At 41.3% G+C, this 23533-nt stretch overlaps 1 protein-coding gene across 1 annotated transcript; it reads right to left on the bottom strand.

Moving 5' to 3' along the window:
• Positions 1–4458: 4458 nt before the first annotated feature.
• On the bottom strand, positions 4459–17584 carry LOC310644882 (UPF0547 protein C16orf87 homolog). The gene is made up of 4 exons (XM_083370210.1): positions 17504–17584; positions 9260–9356; positions 6973–7155; positions 4459–5049 (listed from the first exon to the last, which is right to left on the bottom strand). Exons 1-4 carry the CDS (start codon positions 17567–17569, stop codon positions 4931–4933), a joined length of 465 nt encoding a protein of 154 aa, XP_083226336.1. The 5' UTR covers positions 17570–17584; the 3' UTR covers positions 4459–4930.
• Between the last annotated feature and the right edge of the window lie 5949 nt (positions 17585–23533).

Genomic DNA, 23533 nt, shown 5'->3' on the forward strand with positions numbered 1-23533 from the left:
GGAGGCAGGTTGTTCCACTGATTTTAACTTATTGTAATTGGGTTTTTAATCAGAGTTATAAGGGTTTTAGATTTTTTAATCAAGGATAATTTAATCTATTTTAATTGTTATTAACTTTTTGTATTGTAATGTTGTTTTAATTGCCTTGTGAACTGCCCTGGGTCCTACGGGAGAAGGGCGATATATAAGTTCAATAAATAATAATAATAATAATTAATTGTTCTGTCAGGAAATTTCTCCTTAGTTCCAGGTTGCTTTTTTCTTTAGTTTCTTAGTTTCCATCCCTTGCTTCTTGTCCTGCCTTCAGGTGCTTTGGAGAATAACTTGACTCCTTCTTCTTTGGGGCAGCCCCTTGGCTATTGTAACATTGCTATCATGTCCCCCCCACCTCGTCCTTCTCTTCATTAGACTAGTCCCGGGGTAGGCAACCTCGGCTCTTTTATGACTCATGGACTTCAACTCCCAGAAATCCTGAGCCAGCATAGCTGGCTCAGGAATTCTGGGAGTTGAAGTCCATGAGTCATAAAAGAGCCGAGGTTGCCTACCCCGGGACAAGGCATACCCAATTCCAGCAACTGTTCTTTACATGTTTCAGCCTCCAGTCCCCTTCTCCTTGATCCAAACAGGGCTAGCCTCGCCTGAGAAAAATAAAGGCAGATTACAGCTCGTCCTCAACGTAGCGACCAAAGTTACAACGGAAGCCAAAAATGGGACTTAGAACCCTGTACTCAAATTTCCAACATCTGCCCCCTCCCCCGCAGTCACGTGACCGTATGTTGGGTGCTTGGCAACCCGGGCCTTTCGCAGCACCCGGTGATCAAGTGACAATTTGTGACATTTCCGGTCAGAAGTCACAACTTGGCAAAAACTGCCCCTCCCCCCAAGCGAACAAAGGGTTTGCTTAACCATCGCTGCAAAAAAGGCTGCAAAAAAAATTGGACGTGTTCACTTGGTGACCCACTTTTAAGATCATCACCATTTACCCAAATGGTGGATTAGATGACGGTCGTAAGTCAAGGACTACATGTCTAAGAAAGATGTTGGCTGCTTTTTGCCCTCCACCCCCCCCCCATTGTTGTGAACTTTCTGAAGGCGTGTAGCAGATCAAGCTTGGATATTCTTTCCTTCTGACTTCAAAGGACCACTATTTTACCACTTTCTTTTTTTTTTCATCCCATTTTTCCCCCAATCAGGTTAGGGGAGAGAGAGACATTTTTCAATCTTCAGGGATAAAGTCAGAATTTTTTACATGAATGTGGAGCTGTTATAAAGAATCATACAACATTTCAGCTTTATAAGCAAAGAAATTGGAGCCAACTCCTTTCCCTTGGGGGAAAATGTATAAAGTCCGAAGTTAAAAGAGCATAACCTTAGGTTCTTAAGAACAAAAAATGTGCTTTAAAAAAATAATCTTCTGAATGAATACTTTGGAAGAACTAAAAGCAAAGGCATGAAAAATCAATGGGATTGCGGCAGGGATGTGTGTGTGTGTGTGTGTCAGTCATTCAAACAGGTAGGAAAATGGAACTACAGCCACATAAGTTCTACACAGTGTTTGTAATATAAACCATGGCCCCAGCTGGGAAGGATTACTTTAACCACATTTAAGAGCAACAAGTTTATTTCATCCCTATATGGATTTTTTTCTAATTCATTTCCTTATTTGGGAAAAATAGGAACAGCTGCCACAAGAGCACATAAAGGCAGCATACATCCAGCCAATAAATTTGACATGTGTGCGTGCGCATACATATATTATGTGTGTTTGTGTGTACAGATATTGTTAGAATTTTCTTGTTCCAGTTTTCTAAGCCAGGCCACGAATAAATACAAATGGCAAATTCTTAGAAGTAGTTTATTCATTTAACACGTACCATGGTTGGAGGTAGCCTGCATCATTAGGGGTTTGCCAATAAAGGTATATATAATGACAAGAGGGCTTTGATGTTCAGATGTGCAGATTCAATTCAGGTGCTCCTACCCTGGGCTTTGATCCCGAGGTGTGTGTTGCATGCGTACATGCAGTCCTCCACTTACGACCCCGACAATTCTGTTGCTAAGCGAGATAGTTGTTGAGCGAAGTTTGCCCCATATTACGAGCTTCCTCGCCACAAGTGTTAAGTGAATCACTGCAGTGATTTCAGTTAGTAACACGGCTGCTAAGTGAATCTGGCTGCCCCCATTGAATTTTCTTGTTGGAAGGTCGCAAACGGGGATCACATGACCCAGGGGACACTGCAACCATCATAAATAGGAGTCGGTTGCCAAGTGTCTGAATTCTGATCATGTGTCCACGGGGAGGTTGGTCATTAAGTGTGAAAAAAATGGTCCTAAGTCACTTTTTTTTTCAGTGCCGCTGTTAACTTCAAACGGTCATTAAATGAACTGTCGTAAGTCGAGGATTACCTGTACGTTCGGATGTTGTCCTGAAGTTGTGTGCGGTCGATGTGTGCTTGGCAATGTGGATTCCTCCGTAGGTGTGGATCGATTATGAGGAGCTCAAACTGGAATACGGACATAAAAAATTTCCCTTATCAGCCTAACCTGGCTAAAAGGAGAGCGGGGGGGGGGGGCAGCTTTTAACTTCTAACAATGTATTTAGAGGCAGCAGAGAAAAAACATGAATGGAAGGGGGGGGAAACAGTACATATATTCTGTAATATTTTTTTCCATTATTTTTGGTGTGGTTGTCAACAGCTCTGGAGTAGCGCGCGCTTTCTCTTTTCATGTATAAACACCTCCTGGCACCATTAACTGGGCCCACTTAGTCACAGGGGTATGTACGCCCAATAAAAGGGATTTGAAGCAGGTAAAGGTGGATAGCAGCTACATCCACAAGGGCCCTGGGTCCTTCTTCTAGGCCAAAACCAGGCACACCTCTCACCCCTGCCCTGACAAGTTAATTAGACCAGGGCTTTTCAACTTTTTCACCCATTGTACCACTTTTAGGATATGGCAACATCCGAGTACCACCAGTCACCTAGCAAGGTGTCAAAAACTTGATGACCAAAAAGAAAAAAGGGAAAAAAGTGATGAAGTACAGGAAGTCCTCGACTTACAACAGTACGTTTAGTGACTGTTTGAAGTTACAATGGCACTGAAAAACGTGCCCCCCAAGCCACAGCCGAGCAAGACACCTGCCTGCCCACCCGGTGGCACTCTTCCTCCTGTCCGAGGTTTTCATTGTTGTGAGCATTTCTGTTGAGCATTGGCAGCGGTGGTGGGGTGGGGGTGTTTGGTTTTTATTCCCATCTGCTGGGTGATTGCAGCAGGTTTTGGTCACTTCACATGACCATGGGACACTGTGACCGTCATAAATATGAATCAGTTGCCAAGCATCTGAATGTAAATCACAAGACCCTGGGGATGCTGCAACGTTCCAGCTGATCGGCTCTTCTTCAGGGCTCAGCTGGATCCTGGCGCTTCCACTGAGCCCTGACAACCCCGAAGCGCTGATCAGCTGGAAAGCGGCACTGATCCTGGCGCTTCCGCTGAGCCCTGACAGCCCTGCAGCTCCAGCCGTCTCTCGCTCAGGCTTGTGCGGTGCTGCCACCCGTTCAGCTCATTCCCTTCCCCCGCTACCACTTTTCTAGGATGGTCACGTACCACCTGCCAGGTGCCAATGTACCACAGGTGGTCCCCGTACCACTGGTTGAAAAGCCCTGAATTAGACAAGTTAATTAGGTACCAAATTTGGGGGTAAAAGCTCTCTGTACTGACAAGAGCCAGATTTGCATGACAAGATTTGCACAAGGTGAGAAATCAATAGATTTGGGGCAATTCCACATCTTGCAACAATGGAAAAAGAGACTCCAGAAAAGGGGCCTCTGATTTGAGCGATCCTATTTCAAACTATGATCTGATTTCTGACTATTTCTGGAGAAGACTTGAGGGAAACACACACACGCCCCAATTTAAATATCAAAACAAAACATCAAAATGAATTTGCATTGTGTCCGACACCAGAATTGCTATTGAGACGGTCCAACGTGAGAGCGTCTCTTATCTCATACAAACATAGTTTAGCAGCGTTTGGGAACGTAAATGTAAAGTTCAGTTAATAGATGTAAAAACTAAAAAAAAATATGTAAAAGAGTCTTTATTATTTCACTGCAACTGCAAAAATGTGATGTCTTAATTCAAATTCTTTTAAATGACACGAAGGCGTCTCAACACTGCTAATCCAAAACAAATTTAGAAGACAATTTCCATATGAAATTATAGACCAGCTTTCGTTGAGCTGGTGCCTGCCAAAATAAGCCTGGATTTTAAAACCCCAGACACCAAAGACTGTATAAAATAAGCTTTTATAAAAGCCTATCGGCGGAATACATGCCTGCTTACTCCCAATCCCAATGAGTTTGACACATTTTATTCCCACGTGTTTCTATGGTTACAGTCTCACCCATCCGTTTGGTAAAAGTTTAGACCAACGCAGAAACAACGCTTAAACCAATAACGTATTATATAATAATAATTTCAGCTTAACCCACCAATTGATTTCGCAATCTGTGGATTTCGGGCAAAATACCAGAATATCAATTTATGTACAGGTTAAGGTGGACTATGTACAAAGGAAGTTCAATGTAACTGAAAAATCTGCAGTGAAAAAACATTTTAAATTAAAGACACTGCAAAAAAAAAACTCTCGGAGGTCCTTCCAGCTGTCTCTGCCGAGTGAAAGGATTTTGCTTCGGACTTCCCTGCCTGCCCCTTCCACAAAGCAAAGAGCTGGTCTCCTTTTGATTCTTGACAAGTGGTCGGCTTCGAAAGCAATCACGAGAAGCAGAGATTCAGCCAGGAAAAAAAAAAGCGAACGACCTCGACTGACGCAGGTTAACAGCCTTTTCACCACCTGAGAGGCGGCAGAAGATCTGGAATCCGCTACCTGGCTTCAACGGCATGGGATGCAGAGGTCACGACCACATCGTCAAAGAATAAGTCTCTGGTTGATAATTTTTCGGTTTATTTCTGCCAAGGCCACAGAAAATACAAATGCTTTTTCGTCAGAGAGGTTTGCGTACATGTCTACTTCTTTCTCTTGTTTCTCTGTGGGGAGAAAAGATGCTGCATGAATCAAGCCCTGGCCTTTGAAGTGGAAATAGGTAGGTACTGAGCATGCAGGTATAAATTCTTACTACACTGGACGCTAATGCAAGCAGCAGCTTGTTGAGCGAGGCAAGAATCCAACTTGTTCTAACAGGGTGCATCAGATGCCTCCAGGCTTGGTGAAGAAGCCAAAGAGGTCCCTGTCGTATCCAGTAAAAGTCACATTGCGTTTATGAACATACAGTAAATAAAATCGTAAAACAGGGTCATCCTGGTTCCACCAGGTTATATGGGTACCTTTTCTTTTAGAAAAGTAATTTCGTAGTAAATTGCTTGAAATTTGTGATTTTTCTGTATTCTGAAGTCATGAGTAGCAATAGCACTAAGACTTATATAACGCTTCACAGTGCTTTGCAGACCCCTCTAAGTGATTTACAGAGTCAGCACATTTGCCCCCCAACAGTCGGGATCCTCATTTTACCGACCTCCGAAGGATGGAAGGCCGAGTCAACCTCGAGCTGGTCAGGATCGAACGCCTGGCAGTGGACAGTGAGTCAGCCTGCAATACTACAGTCTAGCCACTGGGCCACCGTGGCATAATTTGGGTAGAGATTTAATTTGGTTTTCCAATTATGTTGGACTGACTGCTAGTTCTAGGAAAAGCTTAAACCTTTCTTGAAAGTGGATTTGATATTTTCTAAGATTGGGTTCAAATGGCATGATAAACAATACAGTGACTTATCGACTCAGTGACCGTGGCATGCAAATGATGGTTTACAGTGCTGCTTGTTGTGCAAGGCAACTGAGTCTTATTCCATAAGCCATGGTTAAATAATGACTTAGCCCAATGTGAGAACCAGGTCTGGAGGCATTCATCTCAAAAATACAGGAAGTCCTTGAGCTAGGACAGGGGTAGGCAACCTTGGCTCTTTTATGACTCGTGGACTTCAACTCCCAGAATTCTTGAGCCAGCCATGCTGAGGGGAAAGGGAGAGGTTTCCAAGCTGAGCCATGCTGGCTCAGGAATTCTGGGAGCTGAAGGACACGAGTCATGAAAGAGCCAAGGTTGCCTACCCCTGACCTAGGACCACAATTCAGCCCAAAATATCTTTTGCTAAGCAACGCAGTTGTTAAGAGAGTTTTATGGCCTTTTCTTTACCACAGTTGTTAAGCAAATCTCTCCGGTTGTTAAATGAATCATGCAGTCATTAAGCAAGTCTGGCTTCCCCCATTGACTTTGCTTGTCGAAAGCAGGCTGGGAAGGTTGACAAACAGTGATCATGTGACCTACGACAGCGCAACTGTCATAACTACATGCCAGTTGCCCAGCCCTCCAATTTTGATCGCATGACCACGGGGATGTTGCAGTGATTGGAAGTGTGAAAACTGGCCATGAGTGACTTTTTTCAGTTGTCGTTGTAACTTTGGTCACAAAACGGTCGTTAAATTGAGGACTACCTGCAGTGTAATAGCCTCTGACAACCCACTGCCTTCCGGGTACATTGCCTTCACTCCCATCATCCACCAGCCATCATGGTCAACACTAGACCAACTTTTTTTTTAAAGGAACATATTGGAAGACTACCTATTTTAAGCATAGCTTATTTTATCTATCTATTTATCTATTCTATCTATAACCGCCCACTTGCTCACGACGACTCTAGGCGGCTTACAGATAAGAAGAACATGATACAGAAAGAAATAAAATAATAAAAAGTAAAATTAAAATAACACAATAATAATCCCCCGGTATCCCTAATCCGGCGACCACACACACTCAAATCGACCATTTAATGGGCTCCATCCCACTCTGGGTTCCCCACTGGCAAAGCCAGGGCCTTCCAAAAGAGCGGGGACCAGTCTAATTTCTAATTTACAAAACTATGGAGGTTATCTTATAAAAAAAAAGAATAATTTTCGTACCTTTCTCTTCGTCGTGCTTTTTAGATGAGGCTGCCTTGGGCCGTCCTCTTCCTCTTCTGCTGTGATCTGATTGACTGTGTGATCTGGATCTTTTTCTGTTTTCCAAGTCTTTATTTACCGCTGGATTGATCTTCTCTCTTTTGACCCTCTCCGTGCGCCTTCTCTTAGCGTCACTTCTGCTTTCTGTGGCGAGACATTTTCAAAGCACACACATCGCACACGTTATCAGATCTGGAACTGTTCGGAGTTCTTTGCTCCATCCTGTATTTACTCTTCCGCTCCTTTAGCTTGGCAATTAGTTGGAACACCAAGCCTGCGGGCTTTCTTTCAGGTGCAAAAGCAGAACGTCGTCGTCACGAATCAAGCGACCCCTAAACTCTCCCTTATTTTGGAAGTTGGACAAACTTGTTTTTCCGTAAAAGGTACTTTAAAGCAGGTTGGGGTTTTTTTTTGTTTTTCCCAACAGAAGAATGTTAACCTGCAAGGAAATCCAGACTGCCCAGCCCCGAAGGAGAGAAACAAAAGAAGAAGAGGAAAAACAGAAACCAGGAAAGTGAAAGGAAGAAGACAGCCAATGAAGCAAAACTGTTTAAGAATGTATGGGGAAGAAAGAGAAGCGGTTAAGGGAAAAATGAAAACGAGCAAAGCCCAAGAAGAAAGAATATTTCTGAACTTGAGCGCTGATACAAGAACGATATTCTACCACATTTAATCTTTTTTAAATTGGTTTTTTAACTTTTGTATGGCTGATTTTTAACTCCCTGTAAACCGCCCTGAGTCCTCAGGGAAAGGGCGGTATTATAAATGTAATAAAATAAATAAATAAATAAATAATAAAGGTAGTTCTTGACTTACGACCACAGTTGAGCCCAAAGTCTGTGTTGCTAAGCGAGATGGTTGTTTAGTGAGTTTTGCCCCATTTTACGACCCTTCTTGCCACAGTTGTTAAGTGAATCACCGCAGTTAAGTTAGTCATAGGGTTAAGTGAATCTGCTTGTCATTGACTTTGCTTGTCAGAAGGTCGTAAAAGGGGATCACATGATCTTGGGACACTGCAACTGTCATAAATATGAGTCAGTTGCCAAGTGTCTGAATTCTGATCACGTGACCGGGGGGGGGGGGAAGAAATCCTACAATGGTCGTAAGTGTGAAAAACGGTCGTAACTCACTTTTTTCAATGCCGTTGTAACTCTGAATAGCCACTAAATGAACTGTTGTAAGTCAAGGACTACTTGCATGCAGCAGGTCTGGGGTTAAGAATGCCCTAATTCAGGCATGACTTATATTTAAGAAAGAAATGTATTGTAGCAAAATTCCAATTAAATGCACAATGTTTCAAGTTAATGCCACGATCCTGCTTATACAATATTATGCAATAAAATTGCGGCTTGCATACAAATTTGCCTACAGGACAGTCTTGGGAATGGAACTCGTTCTTAAACTGGGAATTACCTGTATGAAGGTTAATCAAGGAATGATGGCTCTAATCTGAAATCAAAATACAAAATATCCCTGTTTTTGACACGGGACGCTTGAATGTCTAGTCCAGGGGTCGGCAACCTCGGCTCTTTTATGACTCGTGGACTTCAACTCCCAGAATTCCTGAGCCAGCATAGCTATGCTGGCTCAGGAATTCTGGGAGTTGAAGTCCACGAGTCATAAAAGAGCCGAGGTTGCCGACCCCTGGTCTAGTCTTTCAAGTATAGGTGGTCGCAAAAGGGGGTCACGTGTGAAAAACGGTCATAAGTCTCTTTTTTCAATGCCACTAACTTTCTCTAGGACAAAACAACATTTCAACCCGCAGCCTCTGAGGGAAGGACCGTCTGTCCACACTGACAAGATGGCGGACGCCTTGCCCACAGCCCGCAAATGCTGCCGATTCCAAAATGAATGAATGGCAGGGTCTTTAAGAAGGAGAAGTATACAGGAAGTCTTCCACTTAACGACCGTTCATTTAGTGACCCAAGTTACAACTGCACTGAGAAAAATGACTTCAAGGGCGTTTTTCCACACTTAACGACCCGTTCCGGCATCCCCCGTGGTCACGTGATCAACATTCAGACGCTTGGCAACTGATTTATACTGATGACGGTGGCCGCGTCCCGGGGTCATTTGATTCCCCCTTTTGTGACCTTCGGACAAGCAAAGTCAATGGGGAACTTAACAACCACGGCGATTTCCTGAACGACTGGGTCAAGAAAGGACGTAAAATGGGGCAAAACTCACTTAACAGTCTTCTCACTTAGCAACAGAAACTTGAGGTCATAAAGTGAATTAGAAGGAATACCTGCAGAGGAAGGCAGCTTTTCGGACCGTTTTGCATTCAGGAGCTTCCGACTGATAAATATATATCCACATGGGCAGGACTTGCATGCAACAGGAACCTTAGGAAAATACAAGAAAAAGGGGAGGGCGAGGAAGAGGAAAGGCGAGAGTTTGTTTTAATCCCTTTGTCCTCAGGTGATAGGTGTATCATGCGCTTAACAATCTTAACAAAGCTCTTAAGTCCCGTGTTCTTTCTCTGGATATTCCTTCTGTGGGGTTGCGGGGGGGGGGGGGGGAGAGAAAGCCCCTTTTATGAAAAGGGTAAGAAAAAAGAAAAACTTGGAAGCGAGTCAGACTCCCTTCGCTTTGACACAAATCTGCTTTATGGAGAAGTTTTGTTTTGCATTAAGAGCCCTGGGGGTGCAGTGGTTAGAATGCAGGATTGCAGGCTGACTCTGCCCAATGCCAGGAGTTCAATCCTGACCGGCTCAAGGTTGACTCAGCCTTCCATCCTTCCCAGGTCGGTAAAATGAGGACCCAGATTGTTGGGGGCAATAGGCTGACTCTGTAAACCGCTTAGAGCAGGGGTGTCAAACTCAATTTCATTGAGGGCCGCATCAGCATTGCGGTTGCCCTCAGGGGGCCGGGTGGGTGTGGCCAGGGTGGGCGTGGCCTACTGGGTGGGCATGGCTGGAGTGCGTACGGCCTACTGGGTGGGCGTGGCCAGCTCTCCATGGTTCGCATCAAGGGTGCCTATGGGGGCCTGGGCAGGAGTGGGACAGATCTGAGGGTCTCTGGGCCAGGGCCAAGGCAGTGGGGGCTGCTCCCTCAATGTTTCCAGGATGGCTTCGCGGGCCACATGAAACCACTTCGCGGGCCGGATCCGGCCCCCGGGCCTTGTGTTTGACATGTCTGGCTTAGAGTATGGAAAGCAGTATGAAGCAGTATATAAGTTTCTTTCCTTCCTTCCTTCCTTCCTTCCTTCCTTCCTTCCTTCCTTCCTTCCTTCCTTCCTTCCTTCCTTCCTTCCTTCCTTCCCAGTGCTTAGAATGCAGTATTGCAGGCTAACTCTGCCCACTGCCAGGAGTTTGATCTTGGCCGGCTCATGGCTGACTCGGCCTTCTATCCTTCTGAGGTCAGTAAAATGAGGACCCAGATTACTGGGGGCAATAGGCTAACTGTGTAAACCACTTAGAGAGGGCTGTAAAGCACAGTGTAAAGCGGTATATAAGTCTAAGTGCTGTTGCTATTGCATTTCAGTCTATGGAAATTGGAGACTGAATTCCAACTGATTCACTTTTGAATGGAGGAACCTGACAGGGCCTGCAAATTATCCACTGACATCATACAACGTGGTTATCTCCTTGACAGCAAATCAGCTGCAAAATAACAAAATTACTTTTGTATGCAGTTCACATCCTTGCAGATGACCTACTCACCAGCAACCATAGTGGACTAGATACTAATTACGTGTTTTAAATAAGACATGCTTTACGATACAAACCCACTGGATTATTTGCCACAGGTTTGGGGTTTTTTTACTGTTCCAACTTTAATGGATTGTTATTAAATCAGTTTTTTTTTTAGGAAAACAAACACAACGTGAAAGGTTGTAACACAAACAAATTTGGACTGGAAAGAAAAATGCTACGGTATTCAACATTCCTTTTAAAAACTCTCCCTCTGGGTGCTTCGGACAATATTACAGCCACTGCCAGCAGCACAGTTCTTAAAACAATCCATACATTGATGCAGATCAGCCTTTGAATGAGAGATTATAACTGTTCTAGTGCAGCTTGCATTCCCACCCACCCCCACCCCCTGGAATTTCTTGCTATTAACAAAGGAGGCCATTCACTATGCACTAAGGATAATTAATTAAGTTGATACTCCAGAAGAACTAGTCCTAAAACTGAAATTTGCATTTTGTTAAAAAATAATTTCTTCTGAACAAAAAAAAATAGTAGAAAGGCAATTGATGCTGCAATGCTCTTTGGGTGCCATTTTAAATCCAAACTGAGACACAGCATTGATGAATGCGTCTCCTCCTTGAAAAAGCTCACGGTCAGATATTAGAAAAGCATAACAGAGTGAATTTCCCCATCATGCAGTACATACAAATTTTCAGTTGCAGCTTCCAATGGAGAACAGAGCGATTCAGTCTAAGCAGTTCCGCTGTTTCTGGACAGATGCTGGATTGCATTCAAAATTTTGCTTTTCCAATGGCATTTTCCTTGGTCAGTAACTAAAGCTGCCATTTTCGTGAATAGATCAACCTCCAGCTGCCTTTTAAGTTGCGTTAACAAGGATTTCATTGACTTGCTCTGCTCCAAGAGGCTTTGATATCCTTTTTGTTTATCTTTTTAATTTGCAGCTTTGATGTTAATGGTTCTGGAATCAATTACAATTTAGCTTACATGAACGGGAAGATTTCTTTTTTTTAAAAAAAAAATTACAAACCCACAATTTTAGGGTATGAATCCAAACACAGAGAGATTTCTGCCTCTCCTACACCATGGTAATTTTAGGTCAGTGCCATTTTATATTTGCTTTATTTAAATTTCACATTTCCAATTAACATCAAAGTGTACTGGTTTTGAAATTATTTTTTTATTACAGGAATTGGGGGGAATAGCTTCACCTTGGAGAAGAGCATTTTTAAGTACTAAAGAGAGCTAGTATGTTTGTTTTGCTGAAGAGAGCATAAGTTCTCCAAGCCTTTTTACATTTCCAGTCTCTTTTGCTAAAGAACAATCCTATTTCATAGGATTTTATTTTGCTGAATAAGATAACACTAACATTAAATATAGAAATAGTCTAACAGCAGCTTCTGGCTTCTTTCTGAAGGTGTGGTTCAGTACAATTCCAAGAAATTTATATTAATATTCATGTAATACAAAGAATGCTCATATATTTATTTTTATCTGACACTGAACATCTCCCAGGCCTTCTTAAAAATTACTCTGACCTGGGAGCGATATTTTGATTCTGGTTCCCTAAGCAGTAGAGCTGCTTATGATCTGATGTTTCAGAAAAGAAACAATTATAGGACATTTCACAAATTAAAAACACAAAACACCCCAAAGGTTTTCATCACAAGAGCTATAAATAGCTCCTCTGAGGCTTTTAGAACAGTGGGCCAAAACAGCATGAGCTGCTCAGAAGAATTAGCTTATAAAGCACTAAAATAAGGCCTTGGGGGGAATGGTTAAAATAAAACAAAACTCCTCCATGACACATTTATACCACAATGAAGGCTCTCCAATTTTGCTTTCTTTGGTCATCATCCAAGACACCCCCAAAGAAGGCAAATTTGTTTAGGTTGAAACACTATTTCATGCCCAGTTTAACGTATCAACTTTGGTAAAGGTCTGCAAAACACACAGCCACGCAGAAAAGAAGACACATCACAAAAATACACATGCAAAGCAAAAAAAAAAAAAAAGTAAATATCTTATGAGAACAATACAAATTGTGCTTTCTCAGGAACAAAAGCTCTCTGATTTTGGTGGGAATATATGAATCTTTGCTCTCCTGTATCACAAGCTTGAAGATTAGTACATATGCAAGCACACCCTGTCACTGCAACTTCACATGAGCTCCAAAATCTCACACCTTAAATTGATCAGCAAGGGCATGTTTCTTCCTCCTATGAAGTCCAGTGGCGTTGGCTGTTATTCCTTGATGTAAAGATGATCAGCCTTTGTTGAAATATGTTGTTCCAAGATGAGAGATTATTCTGGTCTGCATTTGTAGGGAGGGTGACTGATTTTGGGACAGAAAATTCAGGTGTTGCAGTATTTTGATACTCTGAATTGTGTAGGATATGATATTTCAGGAAGGGTGCAAAAAAAAAACACAACCTAACAAGGTAATGTATTTTTATCACTAAACATCAGAGAACTATGTAATAGTCCAAGTAAAATGTGTCACAATATAATGAGTATGCCTCCAATTTTTCAGAACTTTTTGGCTGAATTCACCCATGTTATTTATTAATAAGCCTTCGTGTGGCTTGATTTTTGTTTATCAAACTTATTTGGACCAAGTTAGCATTAGCACTGAATCCTGGGTGCCACTTAGAAGAGCACACTAGAACAGCAATCTGACTCCACCTTAAATCTTTGACTGATGTACCGTAGTTCTGGCAGGCCTGGAAGTTTTTTGCCAATTTTTCTCCTGCCTTCATTTTGCATTACATTTAACATCTGGAAACCCCCAAAACATTTTTTGACATGTTGGATGGTTCTAATAAAGTATTAATCAATTGTAATTTGGGTTTGTTTTTTTTTAAAGAGTGATATGACTTATTTTTGTATGTTTTGAAAAATGCTAATAACAACACTAAGTAAATGGGGGGGAGAGAGATAAGAGTATTTTTTTAAAGGGAAACAATATATAGCATTGGATGTTACGCATCACACAGTATTACTAATTGTTAAAAGGACAGTGATAAAAACAGCTTCACTCTTATCCAATGATGACGCCAATGCAGAAATGAAGCTGCACGTAGAATAAAAATTGCACATTACAGCAATCATCTCCACCTCATCTTAAGGTGCCCTTTAGATTCCCCAGTGCAGTTTTTAGCTCTTCATTAGGCCATTAACAAAACACAGCAAACACACTGTAGAATAATTAAGCAGCAAGCTGGCAAGAATGCAAAAAAAAAGCAGTTTTACAATTACACAAATATGTGCACATTGTAAGTATATGTGTATAATTTTTAACTTTTCCCAGTCTGGCATTGGGAGATCTTAAAGGAAAAATTATATTTTCATTGCTGTTTATCATCACTGTTGGTGCATGGAAGTGGGAAGTCAGGAGGTTATTAGTCATAGGGTAAGTTGTAATCATTTAGCCTTATTTTAATTCCCTATTAAAGCTGCAATTGGTACCCATCATTGTATCTTTGGAGAATAAAGGCCACAGCCTATGATGCCATGAGTGAAATATATCGCTTTATTTAGCCTGAGTCTCCCAAGCACTCAGCTTTATTGGATTTCCTCACATGATAGCATTATTACAGAAGTAAGTTTCTCCCTTCCATTTCCTCTCTGCAAAGGATTACCGGTATATAGCCCCACATAAAAGTTTTTTTTTTCCAACTCCAAATATCTTCCCTCATAGGGGAAGTATTTCAGTGCGCCTGACTGGATCAGGTTTCAAGTTCAACTATAATCAGAATGAGAAATAAACATTTTTGATGCAGGAGCCTTGTAAAACAAATTAAACTGCAAAGCCTCTCACGGGGATAAGCAAAAACGGAGACTTTAGGGGCCATGAAATACCACATCATTAATCAAAGCCGAAATTTCTGAATAATTTGCTATATGGTAGAAAAAGCGCACGACACCGAGAAGTTACACCAGATCAGTTGTGCCTGAAGTACAAAAAAATCTTCACCTTTACCACAGCAAACAAGTTTGCAATACAGTTGCTGTTGTTTTATGATCTATCTATCTATCTATCTATCTATCTATCTATCTATCTATCTATTCAAACACTGGGTTAGATTTCTTGTTTTTACATCACTGGCAACCTAATTTCCTTCAAATATTTCACAATTACAGTTTCCAGGCTTGCCAGGAGCTGTAATTTCCCAGAATTTCCAACAAAGCATCCAACTTACCAGAAATTCTGCCACTGTAGAAATACTTACACACAAAATAAATTAACTTGTTAGATGAAGTCTAGAGCTGAAAGAGCTTAAGAGGGCCTAGCTTTAGCAAATAGCTCATGCATATCAAAACAAAAACAACACAAACAGTAAAAAGGCACAAACAGCTGAAACTCAAATTCAACCTATGCTGGCAGCCAACCCAACTTTTAGGAAAGAAATGTTGCAATCACGCTGCCCCATTAACACAAATACACCTAAGATGCTTCCAAAGGAAGCTGCTTCTACGGGCAGTCCTCATTCTGCAACGGCTCATTTAGTGACCACTCAAAGTTACAATGGCACTGAAAAAAGCAACTAGCTTGTGACCATTTGTCACACTTAATACCACCACAGCATCCCTATGGTTGAGTGATCAAAATTCAGCCACTGGACAACTGACTCATACTTATGACAGTTGCAGCATCCCGGGGTGTGTGTGTGTGTCACATAATCCCCTTCTGATAAGCAACGTCAATGGGGGCAGCCAGATTCGCTTAACAACCATCTTACTCACTTAACAGCCTCAGTGATTCCCTTAACAACTGTGGCAAGAAAAGGTCGTAAAAGTGGGGCAAAATTCACTTAACAAATGTCTCACTTAACAACAGAAGTTTGGGGCTCAATTGTGGTCGTATGTCGAGGACTACCTTGTATTATGCTTGCACAGCCTTGTTCTCAGAATTTTAGGGCAGCCCAGATATTGTATCATCTGCCATATAAAACTACCCTGAATTCTCACAAGGTTTTGTCTATCTTTTTTTTCTCCTATCGTGGAAAACCATTAAGGACAGAAAAAACAGCTGGAAAAATCTCACAGCAGTATCAAGGCTTATTTACTGAAGTACTCTACCCCCCACCCCCTCCATCAGCTAACCTGATGGCAAGAGGAAATAGAAATACAGAATATAGATGAGGGGTCTTCAAACTTGGCCCTTTTATGACTTGTGGACTTCAACTCCCAGAATTCCAGCCTGGCTGAGGAATTCTGGGAGTTGAAGTCCACAAGTCATAAAAGGGCCAAGTTTGAAGACCCGCTGATATAGATGCATGGACATCACACTATTCAGCTGAAGCTGTTGCTGTATTATATTTTTAAACAAAGATAAAAATGTCAAACTCTTACTAGGTTGGCTACATAGTAGCTTCCCAAGTTTTATAAACCTACTTTTAAAAGATCAAAATAAAGAACTGTGTCATTTTAAACATCAAAAAAGAGATACTTTTTTGTGTTGATTTCTGGGGACCGGTTGGAAAAGTCTCGGCCATTTTCTTGGCATGATTTTTAGAGGTGGTTTGCCATTGCCTCCTTCCTAGGGCTAGGAGGAAGTGACTGGCCCAAGGTCACCCAAGTGGCTTTGTGCCCACTGGTTTATAGCCAGATGCCTTAACAATTACACCAAGCTGGCTCTCATCAAGTATTTACTTATACTAAAACAAAAGTACATAGAATGATTCATTAGAACTATTTTTCCAGCACTCTCATTTCCTCAAAATGCCTTTCTGCATTGTTTCACGACAAATAAAACCTTGAGTTTGCTTTTGTGGATCACAGATTAAAAACATATATAAGCTTTAAATAAAACAGCCTCTAACTGGTAAACCAGAAGATTGCTTATCTGCATAAAGCAGTATAAACAAAAGGGATTTCCTCCCAGCTCAATGCATTAACAGTAGGCTGATAACTGTAAAACTGACATATTTTTGTTCCAGGGATGGTAACAGATCTAAAGCTCATTAATACCACAAAACATGGTTGGGGAGGACATTTACAGGAAGCAAGGTAATAACGCAAAAAGCAAAACTATATTTAAGACTCTCTGCCCTTAGTTGGTCTAAAACCGTACTGTCAGCTACTCTAGCAATTTTCTAATTCCTGCCCTGTATGCAAATCTTAATGCAACGGGCAATTTCTAAATCAGCATGCAAATAATTTCCCTAGGAAGCAAGTCCTCCTTTTACAGTACCCATCAAGGAGAATTAATGTCACCCAGGCATTTGCAGCCTTTTCCCCTTTTTTTCTAGATCACACCTAGAGGGATCATCACTGAGGCCTTTATCCAGAAATTTATTCTGCCCCAAACTCTGCAAAACACTACAGAGCAGGGCTTGAAAACCAGGGCAATTGATTTGCACCTTTCTCCAACCCAGCGCATGCCAGAGGTGCTCCAGCTCTCTTAACAAGCCTGGGCCAGGAAGGGCTAAGCTTTTTCCAGAACATCCAGCTGTCAAAAAAATAATAATAAAAAAATAAAATCTGATTTAAAGCCTGTGCTTAACCTGACTCGGCTTTGCCTCCCAGCTTTGCATGCGCCAGCCGTTTACCTGTGGAAGGTGGGCTGCCTTTGCAAGAGGAGGGCAGAAAGCAGTGCTTTGGGCAAGGTATTCACAGAAGGGAGCCGAGCCATAAGCGCCCAGGCTGGGGTGCAAAAGAAGCGGGCATCCTCCCCCTCTCCACACCACCTGCCCAGACCACGCGGGCAACACACCTGCACGAGACAAGGTGTGCTGCCCGGGCAGGAGGATGGCCAAAGCCGCGGGGAAGGGAGAAGCGGCAGCGCCTGGGCAGCCGGCTTCCCTGAGCCGGGACAACGCTGCGGCTCTCACCTGCTGGTCGCACTCGGGGCACGATTTGGTGGCCATCTTCACTTTTTTGGCCCGGCCGGCAGACATGCTTCCGCCCAGCTCCGTGGCGGCGCGCCGACTGAAGGCGAAGAGCGGCAGCCGAGCGCGCGCGAGCTCGCCCGCCCCGCCCACCTCCCTGGAACGCGGCCCTCGCGCCCGCGGCAGCCAATAGAAAGCAGCCGCTCGAGAGCGCCCCCCCCTCCTTTACTCCCATCACCCGTCTCCTTTCTCTTATTTCCAACGCCCCCCCATACACACGCACGCCTCCCTCCGCCAACGAAGGGAACGCGCATGCGTACGTTGATCCCGTCTCGGGATCGGTTTTTTTTTTTTTCAAAGGCCGAATAGAAACCCGAAACCGTTGGGGAAGCCAAGCCGCGCCCCCTCTAGTCCGCGAGCGAAGGAGCGTGCGAGCCCGGGGCGTGGTTTAAACTAAGGCTGAATATTTAAAAAAAAAAAATAATAAGCGCCGGGATTGGCTAAAGGGATATGGACGCCGGGAAGGGGCGGGGCGGGCCAGTTGCCCCAGTAACGTTTAAGAAGGGGGAAAAGAGGAGGGAAAAAAATCTCCTCAGGGGATTCTCCTGAAGGAAAGGGGCGCCGCCATAAATTCTCTAATAATTTCTCAAAGATAAATAGGTTCCGGTGTACCTCGGGACTGCTGTTGTCCAGTTAGGGTTATCATAGGCAAAATTCATCACATTTTGATTCCTAAGAGCACTGAAGAAAAATATGTCCTAAGTCAAGTGGTGCTGAAAGATGGATGGGCTTCAATTCCCAGAATTCTCTAAACAGCCATGCTGGGTGAGGAATTCTGGGAATTGAAGTCCCTCTATCTTCAAGTCGCTTAGCTGAGCAGCCCTGTTTTTCAGCAAAGCTCCGTGCCCCATGCCCCAAACCCCAGGCTAGAAGCAGAGTGTTCACACAACACGTTGCACCTGGCTCAGGAATGAATCCATCTTCAGGGCAAGGAGTCTTAAACCAAGCCAAATGGGTTTGCAGACACAGTAACTGCATGAAAACAAGACACTGCCAACATCAATCAAAAGCAAGCTAAAAATGTTGTGAAATGCAAAACTTAGCAAACCAAGTTAGAATAAAATAACTTTATTGTCACTTTAAATGTACACTAATCAGCACATGTTAAAATGAAATTTCATTGCATTCAGCTCTCAAAGGGTAACCACCTCCAATACACACTACATAAACATGACAAAAAGTCACGCATATACCCACATACACAAATTCAAAGCTGACAAAGAAACATACATTTACCCACATACACAAGCTCAAAGCAATGTTGGAAAAGTTTTCTCAAGATTCATATGATCTAAGAGTGACTTGGAAGGGAGAGACATCATAACAGAATACACTATTTTGGTTCCTGTCAAGAGACTTAACCTGTTCCTTACTAGATCTAGTGCAAAGACATTATGCAAATGTCTCTATTATTTAAAAAAATATCTCTAATCTTTACTTATGCATTTAGATCTGGCCAATTCACCTACAAGATTAACTAGTTGGCAGACTTCAAGTCTTTTATAAATATCTCAAGTCAACTGGTTTCGGATCCTGCTCAGTCCTACAATACTCCTTTCTTTTAAAAAAAATTATTCAGTTTATATACCTCCCATCTCTTTATCTAAAGCAGCTCTGGGTGGCTTGGCTTCAGACATTAGCATCAACATCAAGATAAAATATTGGCCAAGAATTGCCTATAGATTATGGGGGTGTCCCCAGGATGGGATTAAAAAGTCAGGATGGTGCCTGCAATAGAAGTGCCAGTTGTTTTTCATAAATCTTGCATGTGGGTGGAGCTTCAATTAAACCGTCATGGCTACCATCTTGACTTTTTTGACCATATCTTGCAGACCTCCCCATGGGGGTCAGCATAGGACCAAAGATACCAACAACTAAAACCTAGAGCAGGCATTTTACTTTATGAATGTATCAATAACTCAGAATATAGGCATTTATAAACAAGAAGTTATAAATATAAACATAGGTTTCACATATAAGCTCATCCATCATTTTGTCCCATGTTTGCTGTTATCACCCTGAGCCAGAATACTTAGCACATTAATTTGCCCCATCAAATGATGTGGCTGGATGTTCACAGATCTGAATTGCTTCACTGAAGTGAGCAGAACATTCCAAAGAAAAAATGTCTGTTAAAACAAGTTTAATCTTGCCTTTTTCTGCACCACTCCCCACATACAAATGCTGTATGTGCTTCAAGAGTTCAGGTTTTTTCCCCCCAAAGTCTTTAAAGGAGAGGAGTCTCTACTCTGACAGTTTTCTACGCTGTGAAAACAAGTACAGTGTTACTCAAGGATAGTAACTTTTTCATATTAACTCTCTTTCCAGCTCTTTATAAAAATGCATGTTTGTAATTGGCAAATATGAAGGAAATTCACAGATTGCTGAAAACTTTGGGGCAGAGGTAAAAAATGTAAATAAAACATAACTGAATTTGAAAATATTACCGTTTGTATCAAATACAAACTCCCAGAATTAAGATGCTACCAAACCACAAGGAATAAAAATAGAGGCAGAGATATTTACAATGAATAAGCCAAGAATAAATACATGAAGGTTATACATCTTTCCTCTTAGTCCCAGTTAATGCATTTCTTACAAGGTTTTCCCATGATTAATTACATATACATGAAATAAAAATCCTATAAATCACATTAGCATTTTTTTCCTTAAATAGATCCATTGATCCATTCATATCTGTTGGGAACAGCCAATTTATTAGTCTGTTTCTGTTTCACAATATCAATGATTTATGCTTAACAGGATCATAACCTTTAACCTTAATTTTCTCCTTTGCTTTCCATAAATACTCATATACGGTATTCATTTCATAATGGATATTGTTTTAGCCAGTTCACAGACAGGTTAATAATATTACATCACTTCCAACTCTGTCTATCCGTGGATGTCTGGAAACCAGTTTTGGAAGCTAATTGCCATTTAACACAGATTTCAGCAACATTAAAGTATCACAATCACTTAAAATTTTCATTCTGGTTTTATGCAAATAGGGCATCATTTTAACTTTCTATCTTATACACTAGAATGTCTCCAACAGGTCTTCTTTGTGGTTGAAAAATTCTGGATCAACATTGTCATTTGATTCCCTCCTTCCTTCCATATATTTTAAGTATAGTTTTCTCAATAAAAAAACCAATATTGCAGGAATGACAAAGAAATGCTTAAACTAAAAAGACATAAGCGTTTTAACAACTGTTTCTAATGTCGTCCAATAATAGAATTATTGCTACATCTGTCTTTAATCTAGCAGATATGTTCGGTTACAGCTCCTATCGACATCAGTAACATGAAGAGTGGAGATACTCGATTGATTATCAGAGTTACTCTCAATTTTGGAATTCTACCTCATGTTAAGTCATAACATGTTTTGTTTCATTTTCCCAATTCATTTCCAAACTCTAGTAATAAGTCCCAGAGCTTAGTGGGGAAAAAAGGGACTAAAATTATAAAGACTAAAGTAACAAAAATAGGCACTACATAGCCACCAGCCTTAGAACTGTCAGTGAAGATACAAATTGTCCTCAACAAGAGTTTGTTTACTGACCAATCAAAGCTATAGCAGCACTGAAAAAAGGAAGTTATGACCATTTTTCACATTGCAATCATTGCAGCATCCCCAGGGTCACATGATCCAAATTCAGATGCTTGGCAACTGACTCATACTTATGACGGTTGCAGTGTCCCGAGGTCATGTGATTCTCTTTTGTGACCTTCTGACAAGCAAAGTGAATGGGGAAGCCAGAGTCACTTAACAATGGTGTCACCCTATGATAAAACAATAACAAACAACAACAAAAATCGTGTCACCAACTTAACAACTACAGTGTTCACTTAACAACTGTGGCAAGAAAGGTCGTAAAATAGGGCAAAAAAATCTCAAATGTCTCACTTAGCAACAGAAATTTTGGGCTCAATTGTGGCTGTAAATTGAGGACTGCCTGTACTGATAGAGTAATTTCTGCCAATGGTAAAAAAAAATCAGCAGTCAAGAAATTTGTGTTTGTGGCAATAAATCACCAGCTGGGCAAGACCACAAACTGGACGGCATTTTAGCCTAGCTTCTCTTGTCAAATATGGTTAGTTTATGCTTTAATGTCAGATGAATCCAAAATATAGAGTCAGTCTAGTAATCACCAAGCTAAAATGCTAAGCGTTAGCTCCCACTTGATGGTATATAATTGATCAATGATTGAATAATGGTAAATCCAATTACTAATATAATTAAACTTTGTGTGTGAGAGATAAAACCTATCTCCTGTATCAGCTTCTCTTCCATCGGACTGAACTAAATGCAAGTTTCCACATGCCATCCAAGTATTTTTCTTGCATGCCTTGCATAGAAACGCTGCCTTTGTTTTAACTGGAACTGTTGCCAAAATCATTGAGCTAAATTGTACAAACATGAAAAGTGGGGGTTTGATTCCAGAATAAGAATAATATAAAAACCTGACTGGGCCTGTTTGTGATCTTAGGTATGTAAGGCTGACATTTTAAAAAAAATTAAACTCTCTTCAGATGGATTGTTGTTTAAGCATGTTAAATACTTCAATATATACCACTGTGTTTTCCAGGGGAAGAAATGTATAAAGCAAAATGAAATAAGCAGCCCAACATGTTACAAATGGAAAAATGGCAAATTGTTACCAAACATTTAGCTTAATTAACAACATTTGCTTCCTGGATCAACAAAGGTTTCTATTTTAAACATTGTTTCACTGAGCTAACAGAAATATATTCTAATCTACAACATACATGAAAATATAAAGCAAAATATATATTAAGATGAACCAGTATATTATAAATGCACTACCAATATTTCCTAACTATTACATCTTTTGGGTTGTACCTAATCTAAAACAAGGTCTGCCTTTTTCTGGTTTAAGAGTATTGTGTGAATAAGACTTGGTTCCCACATCACACTAGGGTGTTTAATTTTTTTACTTAAAGACAATTTCCTGGACAAAACAAAATCAGTTGGGTTCATCTTTTGCACTACGTTATAAACCAAGTAAAAATAACCAGATTAATCTAACAGGTTTCAAACAAAGCTAAACAATGCATATGATGGTTTTTTGTGTTTGGGAAACTATGTTAGTCATCAACCAAATATTGATTACATAGTTGGGTGCACATTGTTGTACTTTGAACACGAGGCTTCTGAGTTTCGTGAGAATTGTCTTTGAACTATGCCCTGATAAGCATATGACACCAAGAGCTAGCTTTGATTATTTTCTCCAAGTATGGCTACTGGGCCTTAACCAAGCTTAGTATTAACAAAGAGCAGGATATTTATCTGAATTGCATCAGGCATCATAGCAAACACTTGACCGGTGATAATTTTATGGTCACTTCCCACAATCTTGGCCTGTGTTCTAAGTACATTATAGAATTTCAGAAACTGAGGCTATTTATATCATAATATATCGATTTATTGGTTATAGTTTATTAATTGATTAGTCTGACAAACACATAAAAATAATAAAACACAAGGAAAGTCCAGGATCTAATTCCAGGATATGAATTTTAGGTCATAAGAGTCCAATGCATTGGTCAGCTGTCCTGATAGAACAAATCAGGAAATCAGTTCCCAAGAGGACGAGAACTGTCTTGAGATCAAATCAAATGTGGCATCTTGACTGTGTGGAAAAAGAAAAAAAAAAAGAAAAGTCTAGTGTGATATGGAAACCAAGTCTTATTCACAGGTTACATTCCTTTCCTCCTTTTCATACACCACATGATCAGGGAGCAGCAGCCTGAATCTTTTCTGAATACTACTTCCCTTCGCAGGACTTAAGATATGCTTCTCTCCTTTTGCTGCATAACAGTTTCTGAATATTTGCTTCACGGCTGTTTCTCTAGGTCTCCGCCCCAGCACAGGGATCCCAAAAGTATCTGAACGTAAGGCTTGAAATGGAACCTGGTCAAAATAATAAAATTCCTTCCTGGGATTAG

The sequence above is a fragment of the Vipera ursinii genome, assembly GCF_947247035.1.
Source record: "Vipera ursinii genome assembly, chromosome: 10".
NCBI lineage: Eukaryota > Metazoa > Chordata > Lepidosauria > Squamata > Viperidae > Vipera > Vipera ursinii.

Excerpts from the sequence above, each read along its gene's own strand:
- LOC310644882 (XM_083370210.1), bottom strand. The coding sequence starts at position 17,569 with ATGTCTGCCGGCCGGGCCAAAAAAGTGAAGATGGCCACCAAATCGTGC. Across the intron at positions 9,357-17,503 it reads GCCCCGAGTGCGACCAGCAG|GTTCCTGTTGCATGCAAGTC; the intron begins GTGAGAGCCGCA and ends TATTTTCCTAAG. Across the intron at positions 7,156-9,259 it reads AAAGCTGCCTTCCTCTGCAG|AAAGCAGAAGTGACGCTAAG; the intron begins GTATTCCTTCTA and ends GTCTCGCCACAG.